The sequence below is a fragment of the Microtus oregoni genome, unplaced genomic scaffold (genome assembly GCF_018167655.1).
Source record: "Microtus oregoni isolate MIOR12 unplaced genomic scaffold, Mior012 000153F_ref0000387, whole genome shotgun sequence".
Classification (NCBI taxonomy): domain Eukaryota; kingdom Metazoa; phylum Chordata; class Mammalia; order Rodentia; family Cricetidae; genus Microtus; species Microtus oregoni.
In genome coordinates, this window is record NW_024544808.1 from 145119 (window position 1) to 160391 (window position 15273).

General features: G+C 43.1%; 1 protein-coding gene across 1 annotated transcript; it reads left to right on the forward strand.

Annotated features, from left to right (window-relative positions):
* The first annotated feature begins 1690 nt into the window (after positions 1 to 1690).
* On the forward strand, positions 1691 to 13673 carry LOC121445037 (protein FAM104A-like). Its single transcript, XM_041647010.1, has 2 exons — positions 1691 to 1831; positions 13440 to 13673. The coding sequence occupies exons 1-2, from the start codon at positions 1691 to 1693 to the stop codon at positions 13671 to 13673; spliced, it is 375 nt and encodes a 124-aa protein (XP_041502944.1).
* The last annotated feature ends 1600 nt before the right edge of the window (positions 13674 to 15273 follow it).

Genomic DNA, 15273 nt, shown 5'->3' on the forward strand with positions numbered 1-15273 from the left:
CATGCACCAATAGACATTCTTAAAGCCCTGCACATACAGGAAGCATTACAAGGTCTTAGGAGGACGTTAAACAGTACATGTAGTTGGTAGGTAAATATGGCAGGAGGGGAAGAACAGAAATTTTCTGATGGGATTGATCCAAGCAAATTCTATACACGTATGAAATTATTGAATGATAAAAGTGGCTAAATGACCTTGGCACCAGCCTAATGATGTGTTTTCAATCAGATTCCCTGTGGAATCAGGAAAGAAGAAGCTACAAAGAGTTGTCTTCCAGCCACCACACACAAACTATAACATGTATCTCCACACAGACACACAGAAAAATAAATAAATGTAATTTCAATTTCTTAAAAATATATTGAACAACACACTAATTTAGGAATATATTCTTGTGTTTGGGGATTGGGGACATCATTACTTCTCAGGAAAACTTACGCTTGGAGAATTTAACAGATTTCAAAATTCTTTCATTTCGACATGTGGCTAAAACTATGTAAAATGGGTCTGCTTTGCACAAACACCTGAGGAAAGACACACAGGCTAAGTATTTTTCTTTTTACAAAATAACATTATATAAAAATCTCCTGAATAACTTTATCCATATAGTATCTGTATCATGATGATATTATTTGATTTAGACATGTGATATTTCATTTTTTTCACTTTCAGAATTATTTCTCCATTAAAGAAATTCTATACATTAAATGTCAAGTGCAATATCTTGGGTATTGCCCTGATGCAATTAATTTTCCTCTTTAACTTATTATAAGGAGATAAGTCAGGAAACATTTGCAAAAGTCACTGGCAATAGATCCAGCCAGGTATGTGTGTTAACACTTCTTTGTCTGGGCATACCCTCTGCTTGCAATATGCAGCTTCATTTTTGTAGATAATTTGATTGAAAACTGTTTAAAGTAAGTACGGTATCTGATCATGAAGAATTCTCTCAGACAGTAAAGCAACATTAAAAAGTAGGCAAAAAACAAGTGAACTCAGACAAATATATGTCTAAAATCCTACCAACTATCTTTAATATAATAAGTGATCAAGATGATCTCTATAATAGCATAGGAAGAATATTCAAGAATAATACTGTCAAATATCACAAACTAATTATTTGTGGAAAGAGGGCATGGGGGAAGATATAAGGAAATGAAGCATGAAAACACTTTTAGACAGTTTCAGGGAAGTCATCAGCCAGAGTGTCATGGTGGCAGTCAAGTCAACTAGCTACAGTGACATCATACTTGATGTTATAGCAACAGGAATGATCTGACAGTACACAGGACATGTCTGTTTCTAGCCATAGGCAAAGAAAGCTCACATATCTTGAGTTGCCCTATGGCAGGGCTTAAAATCATCTAACTTGGAGTGATTATTTCAGAGAATGAAGAAAATGAGCTTGCTCAGGTAGAGTTCTAATGTTTGACCATAAAATTCTTTATGTTTTTGGTCACAAGCAGTGGTTCAAATTAAGATTCTGATTTAGGGAACTTGAACTTGGGTTTCAGGCACACCTAGGATTCCTAGGATTCCTGTTTGACATGTTTGCTCCACTGCCTAGTGCCATCTACCTGCAGATTCTGAATCCATCTGAGCAGCTCTGATTGTTCTAATCCTAGACAAGGCCGCAGATTTGGGTATTGGCACAGGGCTGAAAGTTAAGCACCCAAAAGATCAATCCTGAATGACAACAGGTTTTCCCCTCCCTCTGAAAACTATTTTCAGTAAAAGGAAAAGAGATGACAATGAGGAGGACAACCAAGATGACCCTCATTCAAAGAAGAATAAGAAGGACCAGGCCTTCCAGGACCCTCACGCTATAGAGGTAGGAGCGATGGCCACACAGCTTCCCCATTTGACTCATTGCCCACTCTGTGGCATTCATTTCCATCTCCACGTTGGCAAGAGAATCCTCCCAGACACACTCATGAAAGTCTTCTCCATGGCTGCATTGATTTTTTTTGTTGATTTTTTTTAAATTTATTTATTTATTAAGGATTTCTGCCTCCTCCCCGCCACCGCCTCCCATTTCCCTCCCCCTCCCCCAATCAAGTCCCTCTCCCTCATCAGCTCGAAGAGCAATCAGGGTTCCCTGACCTGTGGGAAGTCCAAGGACTGCCCACCTCCATCCAGGTTTAGTAAGGTGAGCATCCAAACTGCCTAGGCTCCCCCAAAGCCAGTACGTGCAGTTGGATCAAAAACCCATTGCCATTGTTCTTGAGTTCTCAGTAGTCCTCATTGTCTGCTATGTTCAGCAAGTCCAGTTTTATTCCAGGATGCATTGATTTTGAGGCAGAGCAGGATTTTAAGTATTGACACAAACATAGCTTTACCGTGCAGCAGGACAGAGACAGGACCCACAGAGATATTTTCCCAAGCCCAAACAGGAGGAATGGGGTTCCAGAAATTCCCTCACCTTGCAAATAGGGAGGGAGAATTGAACCCCACCTACTATGGTTAGGAAAGACATAAACTTGAAGAACAGAGTGGCGGGCTACTAGCTCCAATGCTCTTCTTGCTTTCTCCCTGAAAAAACAAAAAGCAAAGTGGAGTTGTGTGGAGGGACGTGGGAGAGCTTTAGGGATGCTTATGTCAAAGAGCTAGCATTACAACTTCCACAGTCTTAACTTTAACAGCCAGTAAGGGGTAACACAACATGGTTTGAATGGAAGCATAAGAGAGGAGGGAGCATTGTAAAGGTTTTCTGGGCAGCTCTCATCAGGCAATGAGTAAGTATGGCTGACTTATACCTTTCTCAATCAAGAGATGAAAGGCTTGTCAAAGCATGCTATTTCTCTGGGACAGACACAGGTAGGTTTTGGATAAAATGTACCTAGATCTACCTGAGTCAAGCAAGTAGAGTTCTTGACCCATTGACGTTTCTGTTGCATATGGTCACCTAAATGTGAACACTGCCTTTGTTCCCAAGGTTAGCATCTCTAGATGTCTGCATGTAAATCTGCTCCCTGATTCTAAGGTATGAGATACGGTAGTGCAGACATAATGACGAAAGCGTCTGTACATGTCTGTCTTTCTGATACAGAACAATGACTTCACAGTGTTCTACGAGTGAGTAAAACAAGAAATGGAGACTCAAGGAGAGCATGTGGATTAATAGCGCAGGTACCAGGCCTTTACTCTGCTAACGATCACATGGGACCTGATGCTCACATTCCAATAAAACAGCAGACAGACAAATGAGAAAAGTGCATTTTGGGCCTCACACCTACTTAGGTTAGGCTTCTGTGCACCCTTCACATGCCCAAATCGGGACTATAGCTCTTTGTGACAGCAGTGTTGTAGGCAGGTTAAGGGAAGCTGTCTGCTGGAATGTTTGGTAATTGGTTATATTTCTTCTGGTGCTAGCATTTTGTGGGCTGTGGTAGTTGGTTTACCTGTCAGCCTGACAGGACTTGCAAGCACCTGAGAGGGAGATGTCTTTTTAGTACTCTTTTGTATTCTTTGAAATTTCATGGTCATTTTCACCTGCACAGTATGATATTTCTTCTTCATCCTCACCTCCAGTCTCTCCCTGCAACTCCTGGATGTAGATGCCCCATCTGTGGCTGAGCACTCACTGTTGCTCAAGGCCAGCCCTTCCAAACATAACGTGTCTCTGCACTGATGACTACTCATTGCAACTAGAAGCTTCTCAAACCAGTGTTGAGAGCAGTGGAGACCTAGGCAAGCAAACATGAATATTTAGAAGGCAGTTTAACAACATGATCATTTAGCAGAACGACAGTAAGTCCTCCCCCCAGAATTTTGAAGGAAGTATCAGTTCACTAATTGTACGTTTTGACAATGTTTAAAGCACGAGGTATACCCTTATTCATATGGAACAGGCTTCAGATTCAATCAGGACAAGAATTGGTTAGGTGCAGGAACAGAACTGCAGTCATTACACGAGTGGGCTCATCATGCCTTGCAAGCCAGTATTGTATCGTTCTGGGTCCAGCAATGGGTAAGATCACTTACATCCTTTCCCTCATGACAGCCATCATAACACCTTCTGGGTACTGTGAACAGTAGCCAGCTGGGAGATTTCCAGGTGAGTTCAAGACTGACTTCCCTACAACCTGTAACAAAAGTGTATAGTATCTCAGCCACAGGTGCCTATTGGCTTGTTCTGTTGGGCAACTGATAGCAGTGGCAATTGCCTTTACAGTTTGGTCACCTCTGAGGCCTGCTGGACAATAAGGAGGTAATCTGTGTGCAGGGCTGAGATTTTTACGAATGATCTATGGTTTCAGGGATTAACATTGTTCACCCACAAGCAGTATCCTTGTTAAAAATAGCGTGTATGGGGGCTTAAGAGATGGCTTAGTCGTTAAGAGCACTGTCTGGTTTTTCCAGGAGACAAGTGTTCAATTCCTAGCACCACATGGCAGCTCACACCTGCCTGTAACTCCAGTTCCAAGGCATCTGATGCATTCACACAGATGTAGTTACCACTACTACTTTATTTTTTTATTTTTTATTTCTATTGCTTTATAAATAATACCATTCAAACTTTCCACTTCCTCCCATCCTCCCATTTCTCTCCCTCTACTGCACTCACCCTCCTTCCTTCACCTTCAGTCCTAAGAGACAGCACTGTGGGAAGTCCAAGGCCCTCCACCCTCTATCCACACCTAAGAAGGTGTGCATCCAAACAGGCTAGGATCTCAAACATCCAATACATGCAGTAGAGACAAATCCCAGTGCCATTATCATTGGCTTCTCAGTAAGCCTCCATTGTGAGACACATTCAGAGAGTCCAGTTTGATCACAGTCCAGCTGGCTTTGGTGAGCTCCCATTAGATCAGGCACACTGTTTCAGTGGGTGGACCAACCCTTCGCAGTCCTGACTTCCTTGCTCATCTTCTCCCTCCTTCTGCTCTTCAACTAGACCTTTGGAGCTCAGTCCAGCTCCGATGTGGATTTCTGTCTGTCTCCATCCATTGCTGGAAGAAGGTTCTATGCTGATATTCAAGATAATCATCAGTACGACTAAGGGACAAGGCCAGTTCAGGCACCCTCTTCTCTACTGCCCAAGGACCTAGCTTGGGACATCCCTGTGGATGCCTGGGAACACAGTCTTCCTTATGCTGTCTATTTACACAGACATACATGGAGGCAAAACTCCAAAGAATATAGGATAACACAGACAAACCTGCAGGCAAAACACCAATGTACATAGGATGAACGAAACATTGAAAATTGCATGTACGCTATGAGCGTGGTTGAGCACATGTCCTTGTGGTGCCTCGTTTATCATCTAGTGCATTTCACAAAGCTTCTTCATACACCCCGAGTTTTCCTTAGCTGTCCACATCCTGTCTGTCCACTCCCTTCCCCTATTCTCACTTCACTTCTCCACCCACAGTCTGCCCCTCACATTCTCTCATATCATGTCTTCCACCACCTCCTTTTACTTATTGTTCTCGGGGTCTAAGGTCATCGGTCCTCATGTAGCATCTTTCTGGTTAACCCTCACAACAATTCCTCCTTTTCCCATTCCCATTATTCCACAAGATGCTTGAGCTCTACTGACACCATGATTTCTGTTCTCCACTTTGGTGTTACCAGTATTCTGCTCTTTTCTGTCCTTTGTACAATCTTCTCCAAACTCAAGGTTGTGTTTCTAGTTTCTTGGGTCCCAAATGGACTCCAAGATAAGCACACAAAGCAAAATAGTCAAAGCTAGGACCCACATAGGAGGGAAAAATGTCGTATTTGTCCTTTTGGAGGTGGGGTGACCTTACTCAGTATAATTTGTTTCCGGTTCAATTCATTGACTTTCAAATAGTCTTATTGAGGAATGATTTAAATCAGGTTAAGGTATGTCTGTGAAGTTATCTTAATTGTTAGTGAATGCAGTAAGCTCCAACCCATTGTGAGTCGTGTCACTCCCTGGGCTAAGCATCTAGAATGTATATGTGAAGTTGAAAGCCAGCTGTAAGCAAGAGATCAAGCAAGAAGGATATCTGTGTTTATTCTCTGTCTGTTCTTGACTGTAGGTGAGATGATGATCAAGTTCCTGCATTGATTTCCCACAATAGGGGATGAATCCCCGGATCTGTAAGCCAAAGCAAACTTTTATTCCTGAGTGCTTGTGGTCAGGGTGTTTTATCACAGCAACAGAAATGAAATAGGGGCCCATGTACCTCAGTCTTGACTCCCTTGTACAATGTGGAAGACAGGACTTCGTGAGGGAGACATGAGAGGGCTCTGAGTCTTTCACTGAGGTGAAGAAATGTCCTTAGTTGTGCTGTGAAACTTAAGGAAAGGGGGTGCCTTCTGAAGTGATCTTAGAAGATACATTCTTTGGAAGGGTGTGTATAGGGGTGACGGATCCATCCTAAAGTGGCCTTATAGCTTGTGGACATTTTAAGAACCCTTGACCATGGAGCATGGCAAAGTATGGGGAGCATTCTCATATGCAAGTTCACCTTAGACTCTGGAGTTTTTGATTGATGATAAGCATGCGTTCTACAGATGAGGCTTCCTAGTCATCTTTGTTTGCCTTGTTCAAACTCCACTCACTCCTTTCACACCGATGAGGCCATATGACTTGTATCAGAGGTGGAATTTTTCAGTTACAATGCGGATTAGAACTCAAGATATGGCCCAATTTTACCTTCTGGTCTTCAGATTGCCTGAATTAGGCTCCTTCCCTGCACACAGAATTTCCCATATGATGTCATTCATTTCCTTGTTCATTTGCAAGGCGGGAGTAATCCAACAGTCTTCTTTCTTGGGTGACTTCTGACTCAAGAGTGTGCAGTGTTTGGTGGGATCAGTAGAGCAGAGTCTGCCCTTGTAAATGTGAGGAGCTTTTGGGAGTTCATAGTCTAAAGTCTTCAGTGGGCTTTTTAGGGCTTGTCAGTTTTGGTTAGTAAACAACATCATGTAATTCCTGGGGTGCAATGGGTATTAAGGGTGAATTTCATTACACTGTTGGGGATTCAAAAACGAGTATCTCTGAGGTATATAGGAACAGAATTGAATGGAAAACCAGAGTTGAAGATCAAAAAATAGTGAATTCACTTGCTTTTTACCTTAGGAAGCATTATCCAGTTCTATAGCATGCATATTACTGAATTTCCATTCAGTATTTGGGGTGATACTTCAGGATAACTTTCTTCCTTATCACTTCTGTTTCCATTTCCCCAGGATTTGTGTCACTACCAATGAAGGCTCTCTCTCCACCCCTGGAGACTTGCCATACTTCTTCCAGGTGCTGCCTTCCTCCTCACCTTTGATTCAAAGCTGCTGTCTGCATTCCAACCACCTCCTGTTTACCAGTTCCTTTCCTAAAGCTGCCCACTGCACCTTACTGTCTGCAGCTGCCCCTTCCTTTGCCTTAGCTTACACTAGAACTCAATCTGGGGAGCATGCTAAGCTCAAACGTGGGAATATAGAAATTGTCAGGTGATGTCTGCAGTGGTCCGGACGTCTCTCTCTCTCTCTCTCTCTCTCTCTCTCTCTCTCTCTCTCTCTCTCTCTGTGTGTGTGTGTGTGTGTATGTATGTGCACTGTTCTCAGCGACTGTCTCCCCTTCACTCTCTGGGTGTCACCGGACATTGCTTTGTGTTTCTGTCAATATCACCAAGAGCTGTGTGGCCTGTTTCTGGATACTTAAAAAACTTTGTGGGTGTCCTCTGTCATATTTGTCCTCCCTTCCCATCCATCCATGTGAGCATCTGTCTGTGCAGCTCCATAGAGTTCTTAGCGAGATACCCAAGGTCTCCACATGTTCCTGCCATGTCTGCTCCTGCACATTTCATGGCTGGAGATTCCCCTAGGGACTACAAACCCACATCTTATCAGCATCTGTCTGTCCTCCAAATCATCCTCACCAGTTTTGAGCTCTGTTTCTCCCCAGTGTTTACACTCCATCTGTGAGGATTCCTCCCACACTGCTCTGCCTAGAGCAGGTGGCTTTCATCTTCCAGTCATTTTATTTATGATTATAATATGCTTACCTCCTTTCAACCTTCCCTTTGTCCCTGAAAACCCTTTCATATACTGCTCGTTTTTGCTCAGTATCAAAGTTTGGTGTTTATTTTCTTCCATTGAATTCACACATGCATGCATGCACACACACACACACACACACACACACACACACACACACAGTGTGTGTGTCGGGGGGGAGAGAGAGAGAGAATCAAAAATACAACCTAATAAGTCCCCATAATATTATCTTTCTGACTGTCTTCTCGAGTGTGTTGAAATAAGGAGCGGCGGGCTGCATCCCAGGCACCCGGCCGCCCCCACGGCTAGCTTTACCCGAAATAATTACACGGAAACTGTATTCTTTTAAACACCGCTTGGCCCATTTCTATCTAGCCTCTTCTAGGCTAGCTCTCGCACCTGGACTAGCCCATTTCTAATAATCTGCTGTAGCCCATGAGCTGGCTTACCAGGAATGATCTTAACCTGCATCTGTCTGGAGTGTGAGAATCATGGCGACTCACTGACTCAGCTTTTTTCTCCCAGCCTTCTGTTCTGTTTACTCCACCCACCTAAGGGTGGGCCTATCAAATGGGCCTAGCAGTTTCTTTATTGCTTAACCAATGAAATCAACAGATTGATATATGACACTCCCACATCACGAGTGGGCATTTGGTACTGGATAATCAAATTGTGGGCTTTTTTTTCCCTCCTGCTATCAGTGTCCCTTTGTTGCCTAAAGGTTTGTTTTCATTTTTGTTTTTCGTAGCAGTGAGGTGTACGGGTATTTCCTGGCCACTTTGGCATGTCTTTGGTGAGACCATGAGTGTAGCTTCTGACATTCCTAGGAGACACTGGCTCACAGGAAACTTCATGATCCTCTGTTTCACGCAATTTGTCTTTCCCTCTTCCACTCTCTTCCTTGTGTCTGTTGGTACTGGGCTCCATGGTGCTGCATTTTCATTAGTTGTAGCTTTCTTCAATGGTCTCTGTCTGTTGGAAGAAGACGTTTCCATCATGCTGCATGAGGACTACACTTCTATCTGGATATAAGGCTAGATATTTGCAGTGTAGTCAGGGATTATGTTGTCTTCTTAAAGGGGCAGTTACTGCTTCTGGAGACTGCTATACTATATCTACCCCTAGGTGTCCTGTATTAGGTATGCTTTCCCTCCTCCTGAGCAGGACTGAAGATTGAGAATTTGTAGGTCACCACTAGTGCATATGCCACTACCACACCCTTAAGGTTATCTTACCATGCTGGTTGTTGTGGTTCACAGGCATTATGGCTGGGTAGGACTGCTGGCTGCTTCCCTCTTTTGGAAGTTTGTCCCCATGAAGTACAGAGCTCATGAAAGAGACTTTCAGGTCATTTCCAACTCAGGGGCCTCTGGGGACAAGATGAGATTCCCGTTCTAGTAGTAAATCCACAAGCATGTGTTTGGAGAAATTGGGCATTGCAAAGGCCTGTGTATATCCAGCATTCTCCCCAAGTGCAGCCCAGTTGAGTAGGCTTCTGAGATACCTGGTAAATAAGAAACCCCCACAGGCAATTCTCTGCCCTGTCCTCAAACAGAACTGTACCAGATCTCTGCTGACCACACTGCTTCCTTGACTCTGAGGAAAACATTCAGATTTTATTAAGGTCTTCAACAAAGTATAACCTTGCCTTTGCCCATGTGTCTAGGCCACATCATTGTTTAGAACCTTTGGATACTTTAAATGGTGAAATTTTCTTCCCCAGTTTCTTCTGAAATATTCTTTTATTTTATGGAGTGTGTGGACCTGCAGGGGTGGGCCCAAAACAAGTGCTCTAGTGTGTTGAGAGTGCAGAGAAACATGCTTGGGCTTTGTGTGGCTGGAGAGATGGGTCATCAGTTGGGATGAGTAGCTTCTCTCTCAGAATTTGGACATCCATATTGGGTTTTTTTTTATCCACCTGTAACTTCAGTTGAAGAGCATGAATTCCCCTCTTGTGAGTTGCACAGATACCCAAGTACTCCTGGTGCACATAGACTACACCAGGGACATATAAATCAATCCATCTCTTTTGTTCTCTTGTTTGTTTTCAAGACAGGGTTTCACTGTGTGGATCTCAGTGTGTAGACCAGGTTGGCATCAGATTCACAGATGCCTCTCATTTCCATCTGCTTGGATTAAAGATATGTGCCACCCTCCCAGCAAATAAATCTTCTACTTTTTTCCGTAATGGATTGTTGTTTGTACATGGGTGGGCATTCTGAAAATACTTTTCTGGGAGCAGTCAGAACATGCTAAGGGTCATTCATGTGTCAATTAAATTTTGGAGATCTTGAAATATTTCAGGCATTCCATGTTCTGAGAAATTAACTCACTCTGAAACTGAATTATAGGAAGGTGTAACTATCTCTGCTAGGAATGCTGTTTGGGCTGTCAAAAGGGCAAGCCGATCACACAATAGACAAATTCCCCATTGGTCCTGCATTATAAACATTTCCAAATAAAAAAATTTACCTCAAGGCCATTCTCACAGCAAGAATGTTACAAAGTCCAGGCTTTGTATGTGGGAGGACAGTTTATTTGATGAATAGCCATTGTGGATGGTGGAAGACCTGCCTAGGGAGCTGAAGGTAGTCTGTCTTTGCCACTTGGTAGCATAAGAGCACTCTTCCCAAGGTCTCTTTTCTAGCATTGCAGTTTATTTCTCTAATCTTTGTTTTGAAGCCAGGAGGATCTAAACCTCATAATAATTTTCATTGCATTGTGGTAGCACTCTGTTTTTCAGTTACTGACAAAGTGAATCTTTGTTTTGCCTATGAATCACTTGATGTAGATTAGATGGAAAGTGAAGATATCACAAAAGTAGAAGCAATGGTTTCCCATCTCAAACTGTACGAGCATGTGGTGGTTTGAGTAAGAATAGCCCCAATGGACTCATATATTTACGTGCTCAATCTTCAGTCCTAAATCCACTTGGGAAGGATTAGGAGGGATGTCACTATATGGGTGGGCTTTGAGGTTTCAAGCCCCATGACATGCCCATCCTACCTCTGTTTCTGTCTCTGTCCTTCCCTTTCTCCTTTTCTTCTTTTCTCCCTTCCTCCCTTCCTCCTTCCCTCTTTCCCTCCCTCCTTTCCTCTCTCCTGGTTGTATGTCAAGCTCTCTCAGAACTTGTTCCAGCACTGTGTCTACCCTACAGCTGCCATGTAGCCCCCATGGTGGTCTTGGTCGCTGACTGACCTCTGAAGCTTTGCATTTCACTTTTGTAAGTTGCCTTGGTCATGGTTTCATCACAACAATGGAAAAATCTAAGACAACATGAGAATTTTTCCAACCAATACGTAATGTTGACATTTATTAACTACACTTTAAGTTTTTCAAAGGATTTGGGAAATATAGTCATCCCATAAGCAATCAAGAACATCATTCCTTTTTTAGGAAAAGCACAACTGATATTGTCTGAAGACTATGAATAGATGATGTATTGTTTATATTAGTTGAATTTCCTTCTCCATTCTCTTTTTTTAATTAATTAATTTATTTATTAAAGATTTCTGCCTCCTCCCTGCCACCTCTTTTTCATTCTTTCTTTGTTCTTGTGTGTTTGCCTGTCCATCTGTCTGGGTTTTTGTTTTGGCAGCTTCTTGATAGATACCTGGGGCTGTCCTGGAGCTCCTATGTAGCCCAGACTGTCCTCTAGATCCTCCTTCTTCACCCTCAGAAGTCCTGGTATTACAGGTATGTGCTCATCTGACCTGGCAGTTACTTCCCTTATAAAAACACTTTACTGGTTCCTGGTTGTTAATATCCATGATGCTGAAGTGGTACAACTACAACGAACATTACTATAATAGTGATGCCACTATGCAGCTGAGGAAAAAATTTTATACACCAGCTAGAAATTAGAAACCCTGAGGTTTCCTGTGAGTTCTCACAGGCAGGGTCCCAGGTAACTCAGGTAAACCACAACTTGCCCATGTTACTATAGATCATCATAGCCTTAGCATTCTAATCCTCCACAGTCCTCCTGGTTCTACAGAGGTACTGCTCAGCACATGTAATGCTGAACTGGGCTGAAACGCAGTGCATTCTGTGTGCTAAGCAAGCTCTCCACTGTTGTCACCATACCCCAGGGCCCCTCAGTGTAATATATGCAATCTTCATATGATACTATCATCTTCCTGACACAGAGTGCAAAGTAAAATGCCTCCATTTGTGATGATTCCCCTGCTTGTCATTAAAAAAAAAAGGAAACCACATGAAACAACCAACAAAGGAAATCTACCTCAGAGAAACCAGAGTGTGTACTGGGTGTTTTTATCCAAAGATATTTGATGGTTACTCACCCACAGATGCATCTGACTTCTGTGTCTCTCATGTACAGTCTTTGAGTGCATGAATCTCATTGCATAAATACTCATTGGATACCTGTAGGTGATATAGTGGCTGAGCAGTTCCACATGACCAGAGAATGATGGCACATGTTGTTTTCTGTCATTATTACAGCTATCATCAGGAAAGATGACCTTATATACATAGGATACCAATAGTATTCAACATTTCTGATCACATAGGGGTCACTGTGATAATCTCCTCTTCCTTTGATGGTCTTAAGATTAGAGGCAAGAACTTCATGAGTGTGTGCAAAATGTTTGTTCCTGTACCCAAGAAGATCAACCCCAAGGTCCCATGCATGTGAGAAAAGTACTCTACCACTGAGTTGTATCCCTCATTTACAGAACCCCAGAAAATGGCTCTTTGGGTGGGATCCCACATGATATCACCAATATGACAGAGTGCAGCTACATCAGGAAAGACAATATTGAGATCATCCTTACCATATGCAAACTGTACTAAACCCAGTGTGTTAATCATCAGAAATGCTGACTGATGGCCTACAGTTGTCACTAACAAATATCAAAATAATTTCAAAATACAAGTGGAGCCTATTTGAAGTTATAGGACATGCACATATGTCCACTCTCGGGGATATGTATGGAAATATCATGTTATTGGTATGTATATACATGTGCACATGTGCATGTCTGTGTAAGTAGAGCTTTCCCCGTCATTTCTCTGCCACATTGGGACTTGGGCTTGCATTCCATTTTACTCATTCATCCCTATCATACTCTGCAGCATTGAATGCTTCTTTGTCCTGGCTGTTGGGAGCTTCTTCCCTGGTTCAGGTAATTCAAATGCATGGTGCTATAGGGTCAGTGGATATATGAAGGATTTTAGAGGGAGAAAACCTGTGTTTGAACCCTCTCCACAACATTCCCAAAGTCTTGCCTTTGGGTTGAAAAACATCTCTTTCCTGTTCTGTCAAATGGGTGCCATTAACCCCGGTTTGTGTGATAGCGCTGCTGTCAGGAGGGAAGGAGCTACCCAAGTGTTTGCACTTCATAGACTGTGGAGCCTTTTGTAAAGCGTGATGCCAGTATTCTTCAAGCTGAACAGGAAATGATGACAGTATCATAATAGCCATCCTCCTTCTGTCTTTCTCCTTCCAGTCGTCAAGCAGTGATAATGAAAGAAACCACAGCAGCATCAATATCCCAGTACGAGGAAGTGTACCAGAAAGCAGTGTAAACCGGAACATTGCTGAAGTTTACTCCACTATCCCCGAGTTCTCACACGAGGACTATGCACTGTGCCAAGGCCAAGGTCCTTACTACCACATTAACCAGATCTTGAAGGAAGCCCATTTCTATAGCCTACAGCAGAGAGGACAGTCACCGACGTGATGACCTGGGTGCTCCTCCTCCCTTGTTTATAAAAAGCAATGACATTCCCACGAAGCAGTCTTGGCTTTTGTCTGTATTTTCAGTAAGAGTCAATGGGCATTTGTACTCTTTTGCTGTTTTGCTCCACCGCTACGATTTCAGAGGGTCATTCGTGACAGTTTGATGTGTTTTCTGTCAAGTCTGGTGTCCAATTCATGTTTAAATAGCAGCATGAGGATTTCTCCTGATACTGAATGGCTTGTTTGTCCCATTCAGGTTGGGTTCCAAGTTACTCATTGAGGGTCTCCAGGTTAAATGTCCTTGTACAATGTGACCCCTCCTTCTGAGAAGCTAAGGCCCATAAAAGAATGTGTACTTCCCCTTAAAACATGAAAGAACAAACAACAGCAGCAAATAAGCCAACACCATAGCGGTAATGAGCATTGATTAGAGGGAGAATGGGGCTTGTTCTCATTCTGAAATGATTGGCAGGGCAGCTCCTCAGAAGGGAGATTTTCTACCTATCATGGTGCAAATGCCAGCCTCTGCAGTTGTGAACGTGAAGCCTGGCTCTGGTAAATGCACTCCACATTCCGAGTGAGAAGACTTCTTCCCTTAATGCCCCTTTGTGTGCCCGTCAGACTTTGTGGAGAGCACTTGTAATTCTGTCAGAGATTAAGTGCAAACTCTAGATATGAACAGCTTGTGTGTTGTTTCTTACAGTTCCATCCATGATGTGTAATGTTTGTAAAGTCTAAGCTACTGCACACAATATCTGACTAAAGAGCTGTTGGAAAACTGGGTGGGATGATGTTCCTTGTATAAAACGTCTTTCACGCGGATGAGGGCATCTCACACCATCAATATCAGTGCAGTTGTTTGGGGCAGGGTGGGCCAGTGGAACAGTGCCTGCTCAGCCTATGGCAGACCCCAGGAATGCTAAAACCATCAGCACAATTAATACACTTATGATGAGTGAACTGAGGTGCCATTACAAGAAACAGACAATGCCATTTAGTGATGGACCTGTCCCCATGAATAGTCATATCAAGCAGCCAACCAGCCTGCAAAGGAACTCCCTTCCTAAATGTCCATGCTTTCTCAATGATCAGGTCAGTGATCAAGGAACCAGAAGGCATCAATTCCATCTGCCCTGTAGCTGTGAGGGTTACATAGTTTTCACATTTACAGAGGAGAGGCTTGGTCTATTTGCTACACAAGCTCTCTATGAAGGGAACCACATGCCACACAAAGGACTTGTGTTATGGCTAATGTTTCCCAAGTGGGGGAAGCAGGTCTTCAGGAGAAGATGTTAGTGTTCTTGGCAGGGAGCAGTGAATAGAGACTCAGTTAGCAATTTCTCTTTAAGAGTGAGGCACAAAAGCCAAATAATAAAGCGGAGAAGGAATCTGCATTTTGAAACTGCATGCATGCAGCACAATTCAGGAGCACCTAAGGAGAGCAGTGCAGGGTGAGATCTATGGAGGGCTGCCCACCTGGGTTTGGACCACTATCAGTCATGCAGGCGAGATACCTTGGGGGAAGGTGCTTGTCATCTAGCTTAACAATCTGGGTACCATCCCTTGCAGTCCAGTGATGGAAAGAGAACAGACTCCAGGAA

What these genes read in the sequence shown, in the direction of transcription:
- LOC121445037 (XM_041647010.1), top strand. Translation starts at nt 1,691, where the DNA reads ATGACAACAGGTTTTCCCCTCCCTCTGAAAACTATTTTCAGTAAAAGG. An exon ending in AGGACCCTCACGCTATAGAG is followed by an intron (nt 1,832 to 13,439) that starts GTAGGAGCGATG and finishes TTCTCCTTCCAG; the next exon opens with TCGTCAAGCAGTGATAATGA.